This window comes from Heterodontus francisci, chromosome 27 (assembly GCF_036365525.1).
Source record: "Heterodontus francisci isolate sHetFra1 chromosome 27, sHetFra1.hap1, whole genome shotgun sequence".
Lineage (NCBI taxonomy): Eukaryota > Metazoa > Chordata > Chondrichthyes > Heterodontiformes > Heterodontidae > Heterodontus > Heterodontus francisci.
This window is the reverse complement of record NC_090397.1, coordinates 61,137,496-61,163,914: the sequence shown is the minus strand read 5'-3', so window position 1 is coordinate 61,163,914 and position 26,419 is coordinate 61,137,496. Positions and strand designations below refer to the sequence as shown.

Sequence of the window (26,419 nt, the reverse complement as noted above, 5' to 3'; positions counted from 1 at the left end):
TGTTGAGTTAGAGTCCGTAAAAAACAGGTATACAGTCTGTGGAGTTTGGTGATTCGGCTGGCTTCTAGCTGAATTCAGTGGTCCTGAGGCTTTTACTTTGAAGAGGTAGATGACTGGTTAGGTGAGTCTCTTGAAGATAGCGATGCGGATGATTTCCTCCAGCAGCGTTTCTGATTGTAATTGAAGTAGGCAAAGATAGTCAGTCAACAGCAGAATTTGAAAGTTTTTGAGCTGGAATGGAGAGGCAGGGAGAGAGTAAAAGGGACCGCACCCCCCCTCACTTCGGATCTGCTCATTTCAGAGTCCAGTTGCTTCTCCTTTGCAGAGAAAAACACGAGCTTAAAATCACAGATGGGGAGGGGCTTGTCAAATGACAGTCACTCAGTGATTCAAACATAGCAGTTAAAGTATTTCTTGCTGAAGATAGTTCCTCTAAACTTACTGGATTTTGGTTCTTGCTTGGAAATGCAGACTTTGTGTCTCTCTCCTTACAAGCATTGCAGTGTAGGATACAGTGTTGCTAATTAGGTGATCATAAGCTGAAAGGTTGGCTTTGCTGGCAGCTTGTCTTTTTAAAAAAAAAAACAAATTCACATCTCCAGCCAGTGGACCAAAGAAAATTATCATTCAACAAAACACATTGACGTAACATTACAAAGCTCGAACATTTTGTGTGAAGTTCCATTTGTACATTGGGAGCTAAGTGTGGGTGGCTTAGTGAATGGCTGCGTATATTTTGAACATGGCAGAGTCTATCTAATTGGCTGTGCTTTCCTTCAGACTTTCCTGGCCCTCTTAGAAACTGCTCAGCAGAATGTGTCTACTCAAATAACTGGAATAAAAATAGATATTCAAAGTGTAGTTCTATTCAGCAATGGGAGAGTTAGGGTGTTGGAGGGGTGAGTTTTGATCAAATGGCCGTGTCTCATCCTAGTGCTCCATAGCGTGGATGTAAACTGCTCTGGAATGACTTTAACCTCTCCCTATGCACTTGCTGTTTGTTTTGACTTAAAAAGCCTTATTTTTATTCTTTAGCTGTTAGAGGTCCCAACAGAAATGTCCACGAATTTAGTTTCCAATTTGAGGGTTATCACTGGGATTCATTTCTCTCGTCTGACTTGATTCCAGTTTTTGTCTGAAGTACTTATTTGTTCTTGTGTCTGATTGTTGCAGTTGTGAGCTGCGAATTCTGTAACTAAGCTCTGATTTTTTTTTTTTGACTTTGTTTCAGTAATGACCTTCTGTACACCTAGTCTACATCAAACAGTGGTCATGTATTTTAAAGGATTTGAGTATTTCAGAAACTCATAAATCCAAGATTGCACCACACCATCAAGCACAAAGAGAAAAAGCTAATGAATTTAGTGCAGGTCACTCCCATTATTCCTGCTTCACATATAGTTATTTCGAAGTCCAGTCACTGTTTGGTGAATGTGGCAACTATTTTGCTCACATTAGATCCTACTAACAGCAATGCAATGCTTGGCTGGTTAATTTTTTTGTTGCTGTAGTTGAGGGAATATCGACCAGAATCTTGGAAGAACTCCATGGTCATCCTTGAATAGTGTCATTCGATCTCTAAAGATCACGGGGAGAGGCCTAGGTTCATGTCTGGTCTTTGTCTAGAGAGTGCTTCCAGTAATGCAGTACTTGCTCAGTACTGTTTTTTGCTATTTGGAGAGAATTGTCATCAAATGGAATTTAAGCTTCCATCATCCTCTTTCGTGCAGTATGTTCTGGGCACCAAAGTCCTTTGTGAAGTGAGGAGGGAGTGGCCATAGAATTATAAAATAGTTACAGCACAGAAGGAGGCTACTCAGCCCATCATGTCTGTGCATGCTTTCTGCAAGAGTGGTTAACCAGCATTTAGTCCCAGTCCCCCACCTTTTCCCCGTGACTCTGCAAATCCTTTCTCTTGAGAAGAAGAGCTGTTGATGTATGCTGAAAGGGGAGGGTGAACAGCCAGTTGTCGTTGTGCACATAGGCATCAATGATATAGGTAAAAAACGGGATGAGGTCCTACAAGCAGAATTTAGGGAGTTAGGAGCCAAGTTTAAAAAGTAGGACCTCAGAGGTAGTAATCTCAGGATTGCTACCAGTGCCACGTGATAGTCAGAGTAGAAATGAAAGAATAGTCAGGATGAATGCGTGGCTTGAGAGATGGTGCAGGAGGGAGGGGTTCAGATTTTTGGGACATTGGACCGGTTCTGGGGGAGGTGGGACTATTACAAATTGGACGGTCTACACCTGGGCCGGACTGGAACCAATGTCCTTGGGGGTGCTTTTGCTAACGCTGTTGGGGAGGGTTTAAACTAATGTGGCAGGGGGATGGGAACCAAATGAGGAGGTCTGTGGATAGTAAGGAGGTAGTAACTAAAGCCTGTAAGGAACTAGATAATGAAGTCAGCGTGACCTAAGGGAAAGAGTAGGCAGGGAGCAGATGATGAACGCAAAGGGACTGGTGGTCTGAGGTGCATTTGTTTTAATGCAAGAAGTGTAGTAGGTAAGGCAGATGAACTTAGGGCTTGGATTAGTACCTGGGAGTATGATATTGCTATTACTGAGACTTGGTTGAGGGAAGGGCATGATTGGCAACTAAATATCCCAGGATATCGATGCTTCAGGCGGGATAGAGAGGGAGATAAAAGGGGTGGAGGAGTTGCATTACTGGTCAAAGAGGATATCACAGCTGTGCTGAAGGAGGGCACTATGGAGGACTCGAGCAGTGAGGCAATATGGGCAGAACTCAGAAATAGGAAGGGTGCGGTAACAATGTTGGGGCTGTACTACAGGCCTCCCAACAGCGAGTGTGAGATAGAGGTACAAATATGTAAACAGATTATGGAAAGATGTAGGAGCAACAGGGTGGTGGTGATGGGAGATTTTAATTTTCCCAACATTGACTGGGATTCACTTAGTGTTAGAGGTCTAGATGGAGCAGAATTTGTAAGGAACATCCAGGAGGGTTTTCTAGAGCAGTATGTAAATAGTCCAACTCGGGAAAGGGCCATACTGGACCTGGTGTTGGGGAATGAGCCTGGCCAGGTGGTTGAAGTTTCAGTAGGGGACTACTTTGGGAATAGTGATCACAATTCCGTAAGTTTTAGAATACTCATGGACAAAGACGAGAGTGGTCCTAAAGGAAGAGTGCTAAATTGGGGGAAGGCCAACTATACCAAAATTCAGCAGGAGCTGGGGAATATAGATTGGGAGCAGCTGTTTGAAGGTAAATCCACATTTGATATGTGGGAGGCTTTTAAAGAGAGGTTGATTAGCGTGCAGGAGAGATATGTTCCTGTGAAAATGAGGGATAGAAATGGCAAGATTAGGGAACCATGGATGACAGGTGAAATTGTGAGACTAGCTAAGAGGAAAAAGGAAGCATACATAAGGTCTAGGTGGCTGAAGAAAGACGAAGCTTTGAAAGAATATCGGGAATGTAGGACCAATCTGAAACGAGGAATTAAGAGGGCTAAAAGGGGTCATGAAATATCTTTAGCAAACAGGGTTAAGGAAAATCCCAAAGCCTTTTATTCATATATAAGGAGCAAGAGGGTAACTAGAGAAAGGATTGGCCCACTCAAGGACAAAGGAGGAAAGTTATGCGTGGAGTCAGAGAAAATGGGTGAGATTCTAAACGAGTACTTTGCATCGGTATTCACCGAGGAGAGGGACATGACGGATGTTGAGGTTGGGGACAGATGTTTGATTACTCTAGGTTAAGTCGGCATAAGGAGGGAGGAAGTGTTGGGTATTCTAAAAGGCATTAAGGTGGACAAGTCCCTAGGTCCGGATGGGATCTATCCCAGGTTACTGAGGGAAGCGAGAGAGGAAATAGCTGGTGCCTTAACAGATATCTTTGCAGCATCCTTAAACACGGGTGAGGTCCTGGAGGACTGGAGAATTGCTAATGTCCCCTTGTTTAAGAAGGGTAGCAGGGATAATCCAGGTAATTATAGACCGGTGAGCCTGCCGTCAGTGGTAGGGAAGTTGCTGGAGAAGTTACTGAGGGATAGGATCTATTCCCATTTGGAAGAAAATGGGCTTATCAGTGATAGACAACATGGTTTTGTACAGGGAAGGTCATGTCTTACCAACTTAATAGAATTCTTTGAGGAAGTGACAAAGTTGATTGATGAGGGAAGGGCTGTAGATGTCATATACATGGACTTCAGTAAGGCGTTTGATAAGGTTCCCCATGGTAGGTTGATGGAGAAAGTGAAGTCGCATGGGGTCCAGGGTGTACTAGCTAGATGGATAAAGAACTGGCTGGGCAACAGGAGACAGACAGTAGCAGTGGAAGGGAGTTTCTCAAAATGGAGGCGTGTGACCAGTGGTGTTCCACACGGATCCGTGCTGTTGTTTGTGATATACATAAATGATTTGGAGGAAAGTATAGTTGGTCTGATTAGCAAGTTTGCAGACGACACTAAGATTGGTGGAGTAGCAGATATTGAAGGGGACTGTCAGAGAATACAGCAGAATATAGATAGACTGGAGAGTTGGGCAGAGAAATGGCAGATGGAGTTCAATCAGGGCAAATGCGAGGTGATGCATTTTGGAAGATCCAATTCAAGAGTGAACTATACAGTAAATGGAAAAGTCCTGGGGAAAATTCATGTACAGAGAGATTTGGGTGTTCAGGTCCATTGTTCCCTGAAGGTGGCAACACAGGTCAATAGGGTGGTCAAGAAGGCATATGGCATGCTTTCCTTCATCGGACGGGGTATTGAGTACAAGGGTTGGCAGGTCATGTTACATTTGTATAAGACTTTGGTTCGGCCACATTTGGAATACTGCGTGCAGTTCTGGTCGCCACATTACCAAAAGGATGTAGATGCTTTGGAGAGGGTGCAGAGGTGGTTCACCAGGATGTTGCCTGGTATGGAGGGCGCTAGCTAAGAAGAGAGGTTGAGTAGATTAGGATTATTTTCATTAGAAAGACGGAGGTTGAGGGGGGACCTGATTGAGGTGTACAAAATCATGAGAGGTATAGACAGGGTGGATAGCAAGAAGCTTTTTCCCAGAGTGGGGGATTCAATTACTAGGGGTCACGAGTTCAAAGTGAGGGGGGAAAAGTTTAGGGGGGGATATGCGTGGAAAGTTCTTTACGCAGAGGGTGGTGGGTGCCTGGAACGCGTTGCCAGCGGAGGTGGTAGACGCGGGCACGATAGCGTCTTTTAAGATGTATCTAGACAGATACATGAATGGGCAGGAAGCAAAGAGATACAGACCCTTAGAAAATAGGCGACATGTTTAGATAGAGGATCTGGATCGGCGCAGGCTTGGAGGGCCGAAGGGCCTGTTCCTGTGCTGTAATTTTCTTCTTTTGTTCTATGCCAGCTGTCCAACTTGATCTGGACTAGTATTTGATCGTCATGGTTTTATGTATTTGATGTATAACTCGTGTGTTAAGTCCCATCTGAAACTCTTGATTAAACTCAACATGCTCACCATATTGGTTGCAGATGATCCTGATTGATTAGATAATTGATAACGTCAACTATCGTTCAAAGATTAAAATATTACACACTTCCCAACCAATTATCAATCATGTCACAAGGTTATCTCCAATTGCAGTTTCAGTTTTGCTTATCTCTTAAAAGGAAAGTTTTTCTCCAACTTCAAGTGGGAATGGTAAACAGCATGAACTGCTTCAAACTGGTGATTTCACTGAGATTAGAAGACAGTTGGTAGGAACGCAAGAACAAAAGTAGGCCATTCAGCCCCTTCAGCATGTTCCACCATTCAGTTGGGTCATGGCTGATTTGTATCTGAACTCCACTAATCTGGTGTTGATTCATTTTCCTTGATGGTATAATCTAAGAAAATATGTCAGTAGATGTCAGTATTGAAAATTTCTGCTGACCCAACATTTATAGCCTTTTCGGACAAGGGCGTTCCACGTTTGAAATATCCTTTCTGTGAAAAGATGCTTCCTGATTTCGCTGCAGAATAGCCTCCAGAATTAGAGGCTCTAGTTTTAAGTTTGTGCCTCCTTCTACCACTGGAGGAAGTAGTGTCTCTTTACCTACCTTATCAAATCACTGTCACTTCAATTAGATCAGTCCTCACTCTTCTAAACTCGAGGAAATGCAATCTGTTGTCCTAAATTAACCCTTTAAGCCCTGGTATTCTTGTGGGAACAGTGCCACACTGGCGCAGTAGGGATGGTTGTGTGAAATTGGGTACAGTGGAGAGAGGTTAAAGAAGCATCCTACTGCGCAGTGGTTAACCAGATGCTTACTGACACTGGATGCCTGAAATGACATGCAAAATAATAAAATGATACTGCACAGAAGGTGGCCTATGTCAACGTGTTCAGTTTCCTTGTAGCTTCTCAATGTTCTTCCTTTTGCCCATGGCAGAAGAATTGTTAGAGGCATTGTTTGTGCTGCCTTAAATGTCATTAATTTTAAGCATTAAATTGATCATAATAAGACCCCCACCCATAGCAACATTACCTTGCTTTGATAACCTAATCATTTGATTAATCAGTCACAAATCCAGTAGCCTGGTTTGATTCAATAAAGGCAGTGATGTGCTGCCATATTGAACTAAAATCCTTCTGCAACTTCAAATTAAAAAAAAAATCATCCTTAGTTTAATTTTAAGCTTAAGTTGCATGGTGTTGTGACCCAAGCATTGTGATTTTGGGGAAGTGGATATTCTTGCAGACTGGACAATTAAGCTTCCAAGTTGGTCCTGTTTTGCCAACCTGTTCCTGATGCAATGGAAACATTACTGAAATCAGGGAAACATAGAGCAGTTCTTTGAGACATATACTGTTAGTAACAGTGTACCAAAATAACTTGCGTTGCATGTCTGCCTACACATCAATCTATTTGATGCTTCATTCAGCACTGACAAATGCTCTAGCACTTGATGCATTTCAAGTTGACTAAGAATTCTGAACAGTGAAAACTGGAGCTTTTTTGTTTTTCTTTTAAGTTGATTTGTTGTTTTCAGCCTGAGCCATATAGACTGTTAGCATAAAATTAAAGCAAAATACTGCGGATGCTAGGCATCTGAAATAAAAACAAGAAATGCTGGAACCACTCAGCAGGCCTGGCAGCATCTGTGGAAAGAGAAGCAGAGTTAACGTTTCGGGTCAGTGACCCTTCTTCGGAACTAGCAAATAGACTGTTAGCATGGTGGTTATAGAGATCGGGTTTGTGCTCAAATCCATGGAATGCCAAGGGTTCACTGTTTGTTCCGAGAGACAATCTTGGATGCAACATCAAGTTTTGGCTCACAGGACGTGCGTGCTAGCTTATCAAAGTGAGGTCAAGATGCGAGAGAGGCGTGAAGGGGTGGGGAGGAACTGGGTCTTGGGGAAACAGCATATATAGTGTGGTCACTTCACAGTTTGGTGCCATGACACAATGAGGCTGAGTGGAGTGTTTTTTAATTCTTACATTTACTTTAAGATGGCTCACTTTACAATAGGTGAAGAGTTCAATTCTACAACATTAACATCTTACAAGAAAAGTAGGATTTTATAGTGGCAAGGTGTATTGTAATTTTGCACACCACTATGTCCTTGATTTAGTTTTTTTTGGTAAAAGTGTTTGTTCTGTCATACATTCAAGTCATTGCCTTTTTAGATTAAGGCCACTCTGTGAATTCATTCTTCACGCTAATTTAGAAAGTCTTTAAGTTACACAGAGCGTCTTTGTAAGTGAAGCTGATAGCATAGTCACTTAGGTAAATATTGTTTACTAACCATGCCATTTGTTGTCTCCAGTGTATGCCAAGTGATAGGAAGCATCTTTTATCTGACCACCAGCACCTCCCCGCCCCATCCCTCCTGCAGACTTTTATGAACAGAACACTGGGTAACCTTTGAATCAATGTTTCTGCCAAGAGAAGCTCATCATGCTCCCAGTGACTTTGCCATTTGTAAAGGAAGAGCACCTTCCTTCCAAGTGAGCTGAAGATAAATAATTATTTGAGCATTTACCCTCTCCTTTTTAATATATATAATCGTAATATTTTTAGTCAATGTTACTGTGAGCGTGGAGCTACATTCTGCCATTTATATTTCACTTGGAAATGCAAGATTCATTTTTAATCTATAACATCTCACCAGCTCAATGAATAATTTTTTAGGAACCGAACAGCACTCTTCAACCTTAAGACCCAGAATAAAATTAGTCTGCCGTTAGCCTATTTAAATGATATTTAAAATTTGTTTAGAGAAGATTTCTACTTGTGTCTGTTGTACTGAGTTGAAGATTTTTAAAAATACAATAAGACATGTAGATTGAAAGACCAACTGACCTTGAAAATACTTTAATGAGCTGAGCGTTATGAATTGTTTAGGTGCATAGCTGTCAAAGGTTTCACTGAAAGAACAAAAGAAGTTACTAAAAATGTTGCAGAAATGCTTTTTATCAACTAACAAATTTGTGTTCGTGAACTAACTTCTCCCACAATCATTCAAGCATGGTGTCGACTGTTTGCACAACTTAACTGGCACTTTTTCCTTCCGTGTCCAGAGAGCCGTAGATTCCCCCAGACTGAATTTCAATACACCTAGACATTGCTTTTCATTTCATGTAGTATGAATGGGGCACTTCAGCTTGAATTGTGTATTTTTGAGGCCTTATTTTTGAAACCTTAAAGCAGAGTTGTTAGGAGGACTTCCATTTTTTTGTATTAGAACTTGGGATTCTATATTTTTTTAAAAACTGAAAAGGATTTCAGTGGACATTGAGATATCTGGAGATAGCTGAACTTTATGGATGCGTTTGGAAGGAAGACAGGGTCAATAAGAGGGTCCAGTTCCGAAAAAGGGTCACTGACCCGAAACGTTAACTCTGCTTCTCTTTCCACGGATGCTGCCAGACCTGCTGAGTATTTCCAGCATTTCTTGTTTTTATGTCAATAAGAGGGTCCTGGTTTTAACCAGTAAACAAATACAGGAAACCAGGTAATTTCAAGGAAACCAGCAGGGGGTTTGACCTCAGAGCTACCCTTTGTGTGACCAGGGAGAATTTATGACTTGGTATATGACTTGTTTCTGGAAGGTTTTGGTTTCATTTTGGACTGCTTAAAAGCCAGTGGGTTTGGACTAAAGCAGTCAATTGGAATTTGATTTTGATCTGCCTGGAGATCAGAAGAAGAACCAGAAACCTTTCTGTAATGAATTCTTGCTCTTGAAAAAGAAAAACTGGTACGAAGTGGTGCTGTTGCATCCTGCATTTTCGTGGAAACCCTGAATTTGCTGAAATCTTGCAGCTTTAAAAAAGGACTTTATGCATTGAATGTGAGAACTGAGACCTGTTGCTACATCCCTGCTGGAAGACCTATGTGAAATCTTCTACTGTTCAAGTTCCTTCAACACCTACACATCACAGACTGTTGATCAATCACGCCTGGAAAGACTTTGAGTGGCATCCAACTATTTGATTTTGGGACACCTCGCCAAACTGAAGAACTTCCTTCCAGATCATGGCAGTTTAAGTTTTTTTTAATTCCTTTTATTCCTATGAAACAGCTGTAAAGCAAAATCCCTATTTTCTTTCCCGGATGTATGTGCGTTTGTATGAGGGCTAGGAAAAAATAAGGAGCTTCAGTACTAAACTTGTGTATAGATTTTCTTCATTATTGGTTAAGACTTGGTTTTATAATAAACAGTTAATTTTTGTTGTTGGTTAAAGAAACCTGGTTGGTGTGTTTCATTCTGGGGACAAATAAAGTATCTAATTGGCTGTTTCGATAAGTGGGAAAATTTATTGATATGCTGTGACCTGAGGAGAAGTGGGACTGAATTAACAGTGCACTCTTTCCACCTTGGTCGTAACCGAGTTTACACCAGCTAACAAAAGCAGTGTTTACAATTTATAGTAGATTGGTGGGGCGGGGGTGGTGGTGCGGGTGGAGAACGTGCTGATGAAGATTCGGTGTTTTATATTACAGAAAAAATCCCTTCACCTGCAGACAGCCATAAGAACTTTTTGTTTCTTACCTCTAGATTTGCTATTTCAGTTTTAAAATGTAAGTTTAGATGTAGCTTGCTAGATAAAATATAGGATTGAGAAGTCCAGGTCCTAATCCTAAATCTATATTTTCCAAAAGTTTGCTAAATGAGAAATTTGTTCTGTTTTATTGGTTTAACTGGGATTAAATTTTCTGCTTTCTAGTGGCTTACAGAATAAATCCGTTACTTAAATTGGGTGCTTGAGTTTTTAAAAAATGTTTTAAATTTTTTTACTATTTAAATTCTATTCATCTATTTTTCTCTTTGCTGATTAGGTTTTTGTTTTTTTTCGTGACGAATTAAGTTTAGTAAAATCTGGAGCAATGCATTTTGCAAACTTGTGATCTGATATCTCAAATTAAATGTCACATTCTACATATGCTGTCTGTGAAAAGAATTTAATGGCACCCGAGTACCTCTCCCAAAAATGATCTTGGTGTTCTGATCAGATAATAAATGTCCTAGTGCAAATAAAGGCATGTTAAAAATGTGAAATCAATAAAGCCACATTGGTTTTGTAGCTGTGGAATAACATGCAAAAATATATTTTGTTTTCTTTTCAGACGGTTTGTTTAATCAGTATATCAGTCAACAAGAATACAAGCCCAGGTGGACTCAGATCATCCCTCAAAGCAGCAAAGGTAGTGAACACTAAAGAAATGTATGTGATTTTATGGTTTTTTTGGCGAGATGCATTAAGTTAATTTGAACAAGTCAAATTTAATGAAAATTCGATGATATAATTGCTAAACTTAAAGAGAAGGTATAATTGAATCCTACTAATTCGACTTGAGCTAGTATGTTCATTGGATGTTCTGTTTGCAAGTTCAGTGGATGAAGCTAAAGGCAACTTTAAGAAGGACGCATGTCTCAGGAAATTAATCTTGCAGCATTTCAGAGAGCTGGGGTCCAGGTCCAGTGTATGTCCAAGAACCCTGCTTTCGCAAATAACTTTTGTTCACACATGACAAGTTCACCAAAGCATGAGTTTCATTATAAAGCAAGTAATACTGGTATTCTGTGTGAATATTTGAGTAGCAGCTCTGGTGTTAATGGCATTAATGTGGAGACTAAGCTTAAGTGCAGATACTTTTGCTGCAAAACCAAAAGACAGGCATTTATAAATCATATGCCTCATCCTGTCTTTCAGAAGCCTATTAAAGCGATTGGCACATAATTGGCTACTTTGAGGTGCAACGACTGTCTATGTAGGCAAATGCAGTGGCAGTCTTGAACTACGTTATCTGAGAGAGCAAGAAAATAAATGACTAATGCAGCTGTTCTTGGTGGTATTTGCTGAAGGACGAACATTGACTCCTCACTCCATTTTAACGAGTACCATCAGATATTTAACCTTCACTGGAATAGGCAGAATGGTCTTCAGTTTAACCCCCATTAGATAAAACGCCTTCTCACAAACCATATTACATGAAATGGAAACTTCACGTGCTTCTCTCCATAATTTGAATTGCTTTCAAAGGTTCAGGTGTTAACTAATGTTGCGAGCTGTTGCTTTATGACTACAATGGGAGTAGCTCGTGACAGTAATTTAGCTTGGTGCGTGCTTGGTCTTTCAGGATCCATTTTCACTTGTGATGAAACCGATAGTGTTTGACCTATAGAAGTTGATCAAATTCTGTTTTTTTTTCCTGGTATGGTTTTTTTTTATAAAACCCCACCTCCCCATTTATTTCAGTATAAACAGACTCTGATAGAGCTTTTAAGTTCAGAAGTTGACCCTTTTAATATTTTGTTATTTAGAATGCCAAGTGTTAGATATTTTAAATGTTTGTACTCATGGAACCGTTCTTTACAGATTTGTCAGCAGAGTACTAATGTGTAAGTTAGGAGTACTGGGACAAAAATTAGTTTTACTACTTTAGGCTCTTTGGTGGCTCCCCCTTATGGAGGATAATAATCTTTGTGTGGGGAGTTCAACAGATAGCTACAGCCAGTTTGTGCCTGGTGTGCCCCACTGAATAGAAAGCCGAGGGGATTGCTATTGCCTCTCGCTGGTAAAAATGCTCGAGAGCAGGGTTGTCCAGCATATGGCCCACGGGCCAGAATCCGGTCAGCCAAAGTTTTAAGTCCGGCCCACCAATCCTTCATAACGTGTGAACAGAAAAGGGCGAGATTAATTTTGTTCCATTTGGGTCCCCTACTTGTTAGCAGTAAGTAAGCACAGAGTTGCTGCAGTGCAGCCTGTACCTGAGCAGTCACCAGTTGTCGCTTCTCAGTGAGCAGCAGTAATTGGGGGCAGAGGTGGTGGTGGGGACAAAATGATGCTTGTGTGTTTCACGTGGAAGCTCACCAATCAAAAGTGCTAACAGTTTGCCTGCACACAGACCTTCATCCAATAGGAGCGCGGGGGAGATGGGACTTGCTGCGAAGACTGGTGCCATCAGTCGGGTGGGGGGAGCAGCAGTGGTGAGCACACAGATGGGCAGGGTAGGGTGAGCATACAGATGGTAGGGATGGGTAAGCGCACAGTGAGGGGGCGGGTGAGCACGCAGGGGCAGTGGGGTGGCGCGTGTGAGCACGCAGGGGCAGTGCGGGGGGGGGGGGTGTGAGCACGCAGGGGCAGTGGGGTGGCGCGTGTGAGCACGCAGGGGCAGTGCGGGGGGGGGGGGTGGGCGTGTGAGCACGCTGGGGCAGTGGGGGTAGGGGGAGACGGTGAGCACGCAGGGGCAGTGGGGGGGGCAGTGAACATGCAGACCATGGAGCTGGGAGAATGTGAGCACGCAGAGACATGGGCGATGCTGGCAGTGGGAGGTGATGTGCGATTCAGAGTGCGGGGCTGACCTGAGCGGCAGTATGTTTCTGCTTCGGGTGCATGTGGGTGAAGGGAGGAATTGTTGGGGAATGCCCTATTTTTAATGTCTTTATCTTTCTGAAATTTGCTCACTGGCCTCTATATAAGAAATTTACCTTTTTGACCAGGTGATGGAGACGACAGTAGACCTGGAATGAGAGGAGGTCATCAGATGGTAATTGATGTTCAAACAGGTAAGGATGTTATATATTGAATATGGGCGGTAGAGTTAGAAGTTACTTTCTAATGAGTGGGGAAAAAAATGTGCACAGTTGACGAGCAAGAGACGGGGCCATAATTTAACCACTTCCATAAACTCTTCAATCTGTGTAAGTGTTGTAGAGGGGCGAATAAGCATCCTGTTGTTTGTTCCATACAAGAGATAATCCATGTCAACACTGAAGATTAAGCTATTATCTGTACTGGAAATTGCTATGTGAGCGCTTTGCAGAATGAAAAGCAATTTTGTACCTGTAATTGTAGGTTATGTATGACAGCAGGACATAATTTTAGCTTGAAGGATTTTTGGCAGGGAGGGGGTGGAATGGGGAGGTGGCATGTAATCAGTGTTTTGTATAAAAGTTGCTATGTGCAGTTCACTGTGTGTAGTCTCATTTGAGATGACCATGATTTTGCTTGTGCTGCATTTCCCTGACTATTGAATTGGCCGTCAAGGTGAATGGCTGGCTGTGTTAAGTCAAAGAATCATGAGGGAAAAATGGAAGGTTCCTCAACAATCCAGAATGATATCTGTTATGATTTTTCCCTCGAAAATTACTGAATTTAGGCCATAAATGTTCAAATTAGAAAGCAATTTTTAGCACCACTACTTTGCTGACTGGATTTTTGGTTTATGGATGGAATGAAATGATATGCAATATAGGAGCATTAATCGGGAAAGAGATTTTTTTTTTCATTTCAAAGGCTGTCTGCCCTTCTGGCTGTTTACAGTATTAAAAAGATCTATGGAATGGCCTAGAACAAGCTTGACTGCTGCCCGTAGCAACAGTGCCTTATTGACGTCATTTACAGTAAAGGGGAGTGATTGCACAGTCAGCAGCCATGTATTGTAATGGTCGGCACTGGCATGGACCGTGGTACTTCAGAAAAATAAGGACATTGAAAACACCAACTAATAATGTGCTTATTTTTCTCATGAAATTTGTAAATGAATGCTTGCTGATTTGCAATGCATTGTGCAGCCAAGATTGGATTCTCAGAATTATACACTGAAGAATATAAGCTTACAGCTAGCTGCTGAGTACAGGGAATACTGAGCAAAGTCTCCATTTTCTAGGGCACGTTAACTGCTTGTAGTTTAGGGATGAGTAGGATGCATGTTGGAATCAACACACATCTCCTCCCTTAAAGCTGAGTTTGTTCTGCGATTCAACAAGGAAATTTGGTATTTTCAATTTGTATTGATCTCTTTACTGTCATTCTCTTTGCAAATCTTGCGAAGGTTTGACCCACAATGGATTCTGAAAGTTAACAGCAGAGTTTGAGTGTAAGATGTTTATAATTGAACTGAAGACTACCAACATAGTTCACGATGGATATCGGTAACAAAGAGGATAAAGGATACGCAAGATATATGTTTATAGAGCAAGTTAGTGATGTTGACTATAGCACCGGCACAGAAAAGTATTGAACCTTGTCCAAACGTGTTTCCTGTTGAGCTTTTGTGACATTTTTCTATTCTTTCACCAGGTGCTGCAAATGCACTTGCATTGTGTGACCCAGAATAATTAATTGCTATCAGGGGGCTGGGGGTTAGTTTAATCACTAAATATGCATGATTTTTCATTCGTATACTGGACCTGATCCTTTTGCCTGCAGATGTAGTTAGCCATAATCACAAGGTGTCATTTTCACAGTGTGTCGATTGCATTGTTTCCTCCACTCCAGTATATATCAGCTCTGGAATGACCAAACTGAAGCTGGTGGGTAGCATGCAACGTGCAAAGTCGGCAATATTTGCACTTTTATTTCTTCCTCTGCTGCTTTCTTCTCTTTGAATTTTGAGGTCTTGAAGGTTTGGTAGATTTTATTTTTCTTGCCGCTTCCTTATTGTTAGATGGATCCTGAATCTGAGCAGCAGCAACTCGTAGTACCAACAGCTCGATAATATGAATGTGAATGGGACCGCTCATTTAATCTTTGTATCTGGCCCATGATACTTCAGTGTTTGAGCCCAAGTAGTACAAAAAGACAAGACGTTTGGATACTCTGGAATCAACTGATCATGTAAGAAATTGCAACCTTTCACAGAAATTAATTCAGTAGAATGTCCAAAGATCCAAGAATGGAAAGCTGAGATGAGTCAAATCCTGAACTGTTTTTTTCTGGCTTCACTTTTTTATTTGTTCATGGGATGTGGGTGTCGCTAGCTAGGCCAGCATTAGTTGCCCATCCCTAATTGTCCTTGAGATGGTGATGGTGAGCTGCAGACCTTGGGGTGTAGGTAGATCAACAGTGCTATTAGGAGGGGAGTTCCAGGATTTTGACCCAACACCAGTGAAGCAACGGCGATATAGTTCCAAATCAGGATGGTGTGTGACTTGGAGGGGAAACTACAGGTGGTGGTGTTCCCATGCATCTGCTGCCTTTGTCCTTCTAGGGGGTAAAAGTCGTGGGTTTGGAAGGTGTTGTCGAAGGAGCCTTGGTGCGTTTCTGCGATGCATCTTGCATATGGTACACACTGTTGCTTATTCGTTGGTGATGACGGGAGTGAATGTTTAAGGTAGTGGTTGGAGTGCCAGTCAAGCGGCTGCTTCGTTCTGGATAGTGTTGAGCTTCTAGAGTGTTGTTGGAGGTGCATCCATTCAGGCAAGTGGAGAGTATTCCATCACAGTCATGACTTGTGCCTTGTAGATGGTGGGCAGGTATTGGGGAGACAAGAGGTGAGTTACTCGCCGCAGAATTTCGAACCTCTGATCTCTGTTGTAGCCACAGTATTGTATGGCTGGTTCAGTTCAGTTTTTGATCAATGGTGACCCACGGGATGTTGATAGTGTGGCATTCAGCGATGGTAATGCCTTTGAACGTCAAGGGGAGATGGTTAGATTCTCTCTTGTTTCCTCTTATCAGCCCAAGCCTGGATGTTGTCCAGGTCTTGCTGCATCTGGGAACGGACTGCTTCAGTATCTGAGGTGTTGCAAATGGCACAGAGCATTGTGAAATCTTCAGCGAACGTCCCCACCTCTGACCTTATGCTGAAGGGAAGGTTATTGAAGCAGCTGAAGATGATTAGGCAGAGGACACTACCCTAAGGAACTCCTGCAGTGATGTCCTGGAGCTGAGATGATTGACCTCCAACAATCGCAACCATCTTCCTTTGTGCTAGGTATGACTCCAACCAGTGGAGAGTGTTCCCCGATTCCCGTTGACTCCAGTTTTGCAACGGCTCCTTGATGCCATACTCCATCAAATGCTGCCTTGTTGTCAAGGGCAGTCATTCTCACCTCACCTCTTGACTTGAGCTCTTCTGTCCATCTTTGGACCAAGGCTGTAATGAGGTCAGGAGCTGAGTGGACCTGACAGAACCCAAACTGCGCATCAGTGAGCAGGTTGTTGCTGAGCAAGTGTCGTTTGATAGCACAGTCGATGACCCCTTCCATCACTCTTGCTGATGATTGAGAGTAGACTGCTGGGGCGGTAATTGGCCTGGTTGGATTTGTCCTGCTTTTTGTGGATAGGCCATATCTGGGCAGTTTTGCACATTGCCGGGTAGATGCCAATGTTGTAGCTGTACTGGAACTAGAGGCCTGCTACCCGACTCGAACCTGACGGGACTCGACGACATGTGTCGGGATCGGGTCGGGCCCATCTTCAGGGTATGGCTTTCGGGCTCGGGTTGGGTTGGGCCGGGCCGGACACACACTGTAAGTGCTCTGCTGGTAAGTATTGAAATTAAAAACTTACCTGAGCTCGGAGTCCGGGACCAAACTGAGTCTGCGCAGAGGGTGAGTGACGACACTATGATGTCATCACACATGTTCTTGCAGGTTCAGTATCAGGAAGGTAAGTGAATGGATGGTCGGGTCGAGTTGGGGCGGGGTCGGGTCGAGCTCGGCAGAAAATCGGAGGGACTTCGGCCGGGTCGGGCTCTGGTCCGCTGTGGTTCGATCGGGTTTGGGTCAGGTTCTTTTTTCCCAACCTGAGCAGGCCTCTAACTGGAACAGCTTGGCTAGGGACGCGGCTCGTTCTGGAGCACTAGTCTTAAGTACTATTGCCGGAATCTTGTCAGGGCCCATATCCTTTGCAGTGTTGTGCTTTCAGCTGTTCCATGATATCGCATGGAGCGAATCGGATTGGCTGAAGACTGGCATCTGTGATGCTGAGGAGCTCAGGAGGAGGCTGAGATGGAGCATCCACTTGTTTCATTGATGTGCAGTTTTGAGTTCGAAATCTATCCCATTTAACATGGTGGTAGTGTCACACAACATGATTGTGGGTGTCCTCAATGTGAAGATGGGGCCATAAGGACTGTGTGGTTGTCACCCCTACTAATACTGTCATGGATAGATGCATCTGCAACAAGTAGATTGGTGAGGACAAGGCCAAATAGGTTTTTTCCTCTTGTTGGTTCCCTCACCATCTGCTGCAGATCCACACTAGTAGCTATGTCCTTTTAGGACTTGGCCAGCTTGGTCAGTAGTGGTGCTACCGAGCCATTATTGGTGATGGGCATTGAAGTCTCCCACCCAGAATACATTTTGTGCCCTTGACACCCTCAGCGCTTCTTCCAATTGTTGTTCAGCATGGAGAAGCACTGATTCATTAGCTGAAGGAGAGGGCGGTAGGTAGTAATTAGGAAGTTTCCTTGCCCATGTTTGACCTGATGCCCTGAGACTTCATGGGGTCCGAAATCAATGTTGAGGACTCCCAGGGCAACTCCCTTCTGACTGTATACCACTGTGCTGCCACCTCTGGTGGCTCTGTCTTGCCAGTGGAAGAGGACATACCCAGATATGGTGATGGTGGTGTTTGTGTCATTGTATTTTTCCATGAGTATGACTATGTCACGCTGTTGCTTGACTAGTCTGTGGGACAGCTCTCCCAATTTTGGCACAAGCCCCTTGATGTTAGGAAGGAGGAGTTTGCACAGTCAACAGGACTGGCTTTGCTGCTGTAGTTTCCAGTGCCTAGATCGATGCCGGGTGGACTGTTTGGTTTCGTTCCTTAGACTTCGTAGTAGTTTGATACAACTGAATGGCTTGCTAGGCCATTTCAGAGGGCATTTAAGAGTTAGCACATTGCTGTGGGTCTGGAGTCACATGTAGGCCAGACCAGGTCAGGACAGCAGATTTCCTTCCCAAAAGGACTCTCTCTCTCATTGTTTCTGCTTTTTCACATTTTTCCCTGCCTTGCTCATTTGTTCACCTTGTCCTTGTTGATGCCTAATCGAGGAACTTCATGTTTCTTGACGAATGAATAAAACTATCAGTTGACATTTGTGCATGAGCATTGCATACTATTCATCTCGCTAAACTGTTGTTTGCAGGATAAGTCAGTTTGTGAAATCCAATGGAGATATTTTGTTACTTTGGAGGAATAAATACACCACATGGGTTTTTCTGGCCTGACTGCATAAACATGCATGTATGTAACATTGGAAAATGGAAGCAAAAACAGGTGATATTTGAACAAACGTTACACCCAAATCTTTAATCTTCTCTCTTTGTGGATACTTAGATGGAATTATATATGGTCCTCTTGTTCCACCTTGAATAGAGCTATTCGCAGAAACTTCAAGACCTTGGAGACTTGATTTCATCTGATTTGGCAATATAACTGAGCAGCCTATTGGCTATGTTTATTGCTGCCTTATATTGTTTAAGCCAGACAAATAATGTTGATCGGGCCAGGAGCAGTACTCTTTGCTTTTCAAGAATGTCATGAGATCTTAAATGTCCACCAGGACAGTTAAGTCAGGTCATCAGTTTCACATTTTATGTGAAGAATCACATCTCTGACAGTGCAGCACTCCCTCAGTACTACATCAGCTTGATTATATGCTCAAACTAAAGGCATGAGGCATCCATCCCCTTCTTTCAAAAAGACTAATGAGCTGTTTTCATGGGTTAGCTTTGGGCTCAAGAATACATGCTCAGTCACAAGGGCCACCTTGATGATCTGGAATGGTGCTCCACAGTGGTTCTATTAATTGAATGTGACCCACCAATTTGAACTAGATAAAATCACTGGCCAAGTGACACATAACAGGAGACTTCTCATCATTGATAAGCAAGTAGCAATCATGAAATTAGAGGGACCTCCTTGGTTAACATAGCCTTATCGCATGTGCTTTACTTTTGAGCAGTTGAAACTGTACTCAAGCTTTGCAAAAGGAAAGGGCCTATTCTTGTTAAAGAAAACTTCATCATTATTTCTGTTCTATCCTTTTTTTGTGAATTATGCTTACTGCAATAAAAGGTCTAACTCCTATGTTTCTCTGTTTGAAGCTTGAAAAATACAGAAATATATTTGCCAAGTTGAAAACTACTTTTCTGTTTTGGATATTTTTAAAAAATTCATTCATGGGATGTGGGCGACACTGGCCAGGCCAACATTTATTGCCCATCCCTAATTGCCCTTGAGAAGGTGGTGGTGAGCTACCTTCTTGAACCGCTGCAGTCCATTTGGGGTAGGTATACCCACAGTGCTGTTAGGAAGGGAGTTCCAGGATTTTGACCCAGCGACAGTGAGGGAATGGCGATATAGTTCCAAGTCAGGATGGTGTGTGACTTGGAGGGGAACTTGCAGGTGGTGGTGTTCCCATGTATTTGCTGCCCTTGTCCTTCTTGTTGGTAGAGGTCACGGATTTGGAAGGTGCTGTCTAAGGAGCCTTGGTGTGTTGCTGCAGTGCATCTTGTAGATGGTACACACTGCTGCCACTGTGCGTTGGTGGTGGAGGGAGTGAATGGCACCCCATCTAAAAACATTCAAGCGGGTTGCTTTGTCCTGGATGGTGTCGAGCATCTTGAATGTTGTTGGAGCTGCACCCATCCAGGCAAGTGGAGAGTATTCCATCACACTCCTGACTTGTGACTTGTAGATGGTGGACATGCTTTGGGGAGTCAGGAGGTGAGTTACTCGCCTCAGGATTCCTAGCCTCTGACCTGCTCTTGTAGCCACGGTATCTATATAGCTACTCCAGTTCAGGTTCTGGTCAATGGTAACCCCTAGGATGTTGATAGTGGGGGATTCAGTGATGGTAATGCTGTTGAATGTCAAGGGGAGATGGTTAGATTCTCTCTTGTTGGAGATGGTCATTGCCTGGCACTTGTGTGGCACGAATGTTACTTGCCACTTAACAGCCCAAGCCTGGATATTGTCCAGGTCTTGCTGCATTTCTACACTGACTGCTTTAGAATCTGAGGAGTCACGAATGGTGCTGAACATTGTGCAATCATCCGCGAACATCCCCACTTCTGACCTTATGATTGAAGGAAGGTCATTGATGAAGCAGCTGAAGATGGTTGGGCCTAGAACACTACCCTGAGGAACTCCTGCAGTGATGTCCTGGAGCTCAGATGACTGACCTCCAACAACCACAACCCTCTTCCTTTGTGCTAGGTATGACTCCAGCCAGCGGAGGGTTTTCTCCCTGATTCCCATTGACCTCAGTTTTGCTAGGGCTCCTTGATGCCATACTCGGTCAAATGCTGCCTTGATGTCAAGGGCAGTCATTCTCACCTCACCTCTTGAGGTCAGCTCTTTTGTCCATGTTTGAACCAAGGCTGTAATGAGGTCAGGAGCTGAGTGGCCCTGGCGGAACCCCAATTGAGCATCACTGAGCAGGTTATTGCTAAGCAAGTGCTGCTTGATGGCACTGTTGATGACACATTACATCACTTTACTGATGATGGAGAGTAGGCTGATGGGTCGGTAATTGGCCGGGTTGGATTTGTCCTGCTTTTTGTGTTCAGGACATACCTGGGCAATTTTCCACATTGCCGGGAAGATGCCAGTGTTGTAGTTGTACTGGAACAGCTTGGTTAGGGGCGCGGCAAGTTCTGGAGCACAGGTCTTCAGTAATATTGCTGGAATATTGTCAGGGCCCTTAGCTTTTTCAGTATCGAGTGCCTTCAGTCGTTTCTTGATATCATGCAGAGTGAATCGAATTGGCTGAAGTCTGGCATCTGTGATGCTGGGGACTTCAGGAGGAGGCTGAGATGGATCATCAACTCGGCACTTCTGGCTGAAGATTGTTGCAAATACTTCAGCCTTAACTTTCGCACTGATGTGCTGGGCTCCCCCATCATTGAGGATGGGGATATTTGTGGAGCCACCTCCTCCAGTTAGTTGTTTAATTGTCCACCACCATTCATGGCTGGATGTGGCAAGACTGCAGAGCTTAGATCTGATCCGTTGGTTATGGGATCGCTTAGCTCTGTCTATCGCATGCTGCTTATGCAGTTTGGCACGCAGATAGTCCTGTGTTGTAGCTTCACCAGGTTGACACCTCATTTTAAGTGTAGATGATGTTGAATAGGACACATCATTGTTTTCCCAAAAATTTGAGCTGGTAAAGTTTGAAGTGGATGGTGCTGCTGTTCTCTAGTCTCACACCATTACCTCCATTTTGTACTTCTGCACGTAGATACAATTTTTAAGTCAAGCAAAAATTTTTACCAGTAAGGATCAATGTGAAAAAAACAGTAGAGTGGTTTGGGTGCCAAGTCACAAATTAAGAGCTTAGAGACCACTTTATGCGCGAGCCTTGCATTGCTTTGGCTTAACACTGGAAGTGGTCATGAAAATGTGATGCAAAGCTGACGTTATAATTTCTTATGCATACTGAGGTCTCTCCAGACTGGCATTTGAATGAGCTTAGTTATTTTTAGGCAGAGACAAGCGTGGGAGTTGGACTTCAACTTATCTGCTGGCTGTGTTTCTTGCTCCAAAGGCTGCAAGCTGGTACCTGTAATTTCTGTCGTATGACGCCACCTGAAGTTACTTTTAGCTGCTTTTTAACACCTGTGCTTTAAATATATGCCCACAACAGCCTAATATTGATGCTTTTGCAAGTCCGTCTTCTCTTTTCTTATACTGTGTCCCTGTCGCGCACACTTTTTAAACTTTTTTTCACTCGGATAGTTACAGTTCAAAGAGCTCTGATAGTAAGTGCATCAGAATGGCTTGGATCATTTTCCCTCCCTTGGTATCTCAGTGACAGGGCTCAGATACAAGAGACAATTAACTATTTTTGAAGTGTCATCATTGTAACGTAGGAAAATGTGGCAGTTAATTGTGCACAGCAAACTCCCACAAAAAAGCAGTGATATAATGACCAGATAAACTGATTTAATGATGTTGGTTGAGTGATGAAAATAAAAACAAAGTGCTGGAAATGCTCAGCAGGTCTGCAGCATCTGTGGAGAGAGAAACAGAGTTAATGTTTTAGGTATGTGACGTTTCAACAGAACTCCTTGAATAATGTCATGAGATCTTTTACATCCACCTGAGAGTGCAGACAAGACTTTTCCAGTAGGAAGTCACTCAGCATCAAGTATTACATTCTTTTCCAGTCCTGTGTCCCAGTCCACATTGCTAAATCTTCTAATCAACTATATGCACCTGTGTATTCTCTTCCTCCAGTTCCCAGATCCGTCAGCCATCTTGGCCCTGCTTTCTGGAACACTGCTTCAGCCTTTCCACCTCACTATTAGTTGACCTTCCACAGCCTCTTCAAAACCTCTCTTTGATCTGCAGTCAAATCTTAATTATCTTTTTCTGTGGAAATTATATTAAAAATAAATCATTCTAAACTGCTGTTGTACCGAGCTGGGCAAACTGTTAAAATTTGAGATGATCTAGTTGCTCGGAATAAGAATTGGAATCACAATTGCAGTTGATATTTAGATAGTTTTTGTGGGCCAGTTCTTCCTGGACAGTAAGTGTATTTTGTTAGAGACTTACTCTGTTTCAGAATGAGTAAGAAAATCCAGGACACTTAAACTTACTCTAGAATCAAGTGTTAGGGTTAGGGAGGAGGATGGCTGGAAGAAAGTTGACTTCCCTCAATGCAAGTTGTTGAGTGGGCTAATTTGTGATGTGCTCCATTGTTGTCAGTGCTCACTGTCTAGGTTCACACAGGTTAGATTTACATTATGCCTTTCATAAAGCATCCCAACATGCATCAAATGACATTGAATGAGATTAAAACACAAGTTAGGCCACAGCTGGAGTACTATGTACAGTTCTGGTAGCCACACTAGAGGAAGAATGTGATTGCACTGGAGAGGATGCAGAGGAGACTCACCAGGATGTTGCCTGGGCTGGAGCATTTCGGCTATGAAAAGAGACTGTATAGGCTAGGGTTGTTTTCCTTGGAGCAGAGAAGGCTGAGGGGAGATATGATTTGAGGTATACAAAATTATGAGGAGCATAGATAGGGTAGCTAGGAAGAAACTTTTTCCCTTAACAAATGGGTCAATAACTATGGGGCATAGATTTAAGGTAAGGTGCAGGAGGTTTAGAGGGGATTTGAGGAAAAATCTTTTCACCGAGCGGGTGGTTGAATCTGGAACACACTGCCTGAAGAGGCAGGAACCCTCAACATTTAAGAAGTATTTAGATGAGCACTTGAAACTCCATAGCATACAAGACTACAGGCCAAGTGCTGGAAAATGGGATTAGCATAGATAGGTGCTTGATGGCCAGCACGGACACGATGGGCCGAAGCGCTTGTTTCTGTGCTGTATAACTCTATGAATGGCAAGCAATAATACTAGAGGTAAGAGATAAGCTGATAGAAAACAGGTAGAAAAAACTTGTTTTGAGAGTGCAGATCAAAAAGAAGCAAAGTGATTAGATTTAAGAAGGGGGTTCGAGCGAGTATGGATAAGGCTCTACTATTGATGGCTGGTCAAAGGGAGGGTGGGATTCACCTTAGGCTGGAGTTGATGGACCATGTAGGGCTGCAGAAGGTTGCAGAACTGAGGAGGGGCGAGGACCTATAAATGTCAAGAATTTCAGATTGGGTGTAAAGGGACAGCAGGAGCAATGGCACATGATGTGCCAATGGCACTGATAATTGTGCCATGTTTTTGGGCAGGTTGCTGGTTGTGGGAAGTGGAGCTCTGGAGTCAAGCCAGGATTTGGGTGCATGAAGAATGGCTGTTTGGGTCAAGCACAGGACTGCTGCTGATGTCCATGAAATTGTATGCCAGGATGACTCGGTGCTTTTGCCACAGGAAGTGGAGAAAATGGGTAGATGGGAATAAAAAGCCACGAACTTTTTTGGTTCAAGAGAATTCAGTACTGTTTCAAGAATAACTTGGAGGAAATGAACAGAATAATGTAGTTTTACAAAAACAGTTGCAGGTGATCTCAAATTAAATTGACACTCAGCCTGGACAGGGAAAAAAAAGTCTTGTCTGCTGCCCTTGAATTTGGCTCAGTCTTGCAAAAGGAAGTGAGGGTTGTGCCAGATTTGTGTTCAATGAGACTGTTGCAATCTTATGGTTTCTGTGAACTGTAAGAATTTAGAACATAGAAGGCCCTCTCTAAATTCAAACACTATGAGTCTGTTACTGAAGGGTAATTGGAGTTAACAAACTATCATAACCTTATTTAAAATTACAATGCTACCCAAGTGTTTCTGCTCCTCGCCCCCTCCCTTTTTTGTTTGCTTACTGAGGAAAAGAAAAACATCACATGAAAAGGATCAAATAAATCGGCTTCAGCCGTTTAATTGAAAAACTTGTTGAAGCTTTTTCCTCCTCCCCAACCTGCTGAAATAGCCTGCAGACATGTAGAACTAAGTCAAGGGACACGAGGACCTTTTTAGCTCTTTATAGGTCCTAAAAATGTACCATGGTAAACTTGTAATCCCCTTGTGCTGCAAATAGTGTTATGGTATAGTTATTTTTAGATGCAGTGTAAAAATGTTTGTATTTGGCTGAGTTTTCTCTTTAGGGTGATCTGTCTGTATCAGGACATCATTCTGAAGAGGTGGTTTGTATCTTCAAGGGGAACGGAGATTCAGTTGGACAGATTTTTTTTGTTTCAGGAATTTGTTAAGAAATTTAATATTTTTGTGGAGAAGTTTCTGTACCTTTCAGTGTTATGTTTTAGCTTCCTTTGCTTTTGTAGCTTCTACTGTTTTATAGGGCATCAACTCGCCATTTATGTAGTTGTAGTCAGCCCCCTCCCCCCCACTGTCGAGCTGAAACTGAGTGAAGAAATGCAGTTTCACTTCTGAACTCCATTCCCATAAATGAACCAGGTTTAAGGATTTGAAACCACATTTCTTCATTGACTTGGGTTGCATAGCAAAGCATGTTTCAATGTCCTATACAAAGGCAATGCTATAGTACTGCAGTGATGCTTAAACATGCGCTGTTCTGTCTAACTTTGTTGTTGCATTGCCTTTTTGTTAGTATAAACCTTGCATTGGAAACCTAACCAGTTCCTTTCTCCACTGCACCCCCTCCCCCCCCCCCCCCCCCCGCCCCCACCACCCACAAGAAGGAAAGTTATGCCAGGTGTTGGAAATCAACTGTAAAAAATAATATTTTGTAATCTAATAAGCTTGATGACATCACTGTGAAATTAACACTCAAATCCTGAGTTCATAAGCTGCTAATCTACAAGTTTGCCATTGAGAACACCCCCAGAATAGTGATGGTGTGCCAGTGTTGAAACTGGATTGCAGAAGTTTAAGTGAAAAATTCCTGTGGAAAATCTTTGAATAATGACTTTTTTTTCTTTGCAGAAACAGTATATTTATTTGGTGGTTGGGATGGAACACAGGATTTGGCAGATTTTTGGGCATACAGTGTTAAAGAAAACCAGTGGACTTGTATATCCAGAGACACTGAGAAAGAGGTAAGCGTTTTATATTGGCAAGAATGCTGGTGTAGCAGACGTGTAGAATAAAGGTTTAGCTGGAAATTGAAAGGATGTATCAGAGGTTCCCAAACTGGTGGTTAAACTTCCCCTCTCCTCCCCACCCCACATTACCCTACTGAAGCTGGTGCAATGAGGTGGCAGGATAGATTCCACAGAGGATGTTAGTTGTAATTCATTAACAGGTACAGGCATACAATTTGTATTTGGTTCATAGGACTGCTGCAGCATATATCAACTCGAGCTGATTCAGAATGCTGCTGTCTCCAAAACTCGGGCATCCTCGACAAATAGTTCCAGCTGCCCTACCAGTACTTATAATAATCAGTTTAAGTGCATTTTGTTCAGTTTAAAAAAAAAACTATTATTTACCTTCTAGTCTGTGCAGTGTAAATCTCTAGTTACAAAGTATTTACAGCACAGAAACAGGCCATTTGGTCCAAGAGGTCCATGCTACACATGAGCCTGATCCCTTTTGCCATAAAGAAAGAAATACCAACAAGTTAACATCTGTGCTTCAAAAATCTAAGATTCTTGCCCTGAGTTCTGCAGCCCTATGCAGCACCATTTTCTCTTGTCCCTGCATCTAAATCCTCATGAGCCCTTTGGTCCACCTGACGTTTAGAGGGAACAGATAAATACCCTTACTTTCAAAGTTGTCTCTGCATCAAAGATTACTTCATTATCCAGTACTCTGCACCCCATCGAGCCTGCTCTGCCATTCAAACAGATCATGGCTGATCATCTACCTCTGCGCCATT

General features: G+C 42.8%; 1 protein-coding gene across 5 annotated transcripts in view; it reads left to right on the top strand.

Moving 5' to 3' along the window:
- The window catches only part of mkln1 (muskelin 1, intracellular mediator containing kelch motifs), a 168,021-nt gene that overhangs the window by 59,602 nt on the left and 82,000 nt on the right, over positions 1-26,419 (top strand). For all 5 annotated transcript variants that reach the window (XM_068059463.1, XM_068059462.1, XM_068059460.1 and 2 more), the window contains 3 exons: positions 10,549-10,626; positions 12,926-12,991; positions 25,525-25,637. In XM_068059463.1, coding sequence (XP_067915564.1) covers positions 10,549-10,626; positions 12,926-12,991; positions 25,525-25,637 — 257 coding nt within the window. The remainder of the gene's footprint in view (positions 1-10,548; positions 10,627-12,925; positions 12,992-25,524; positions 25,638-26,419) is intronic.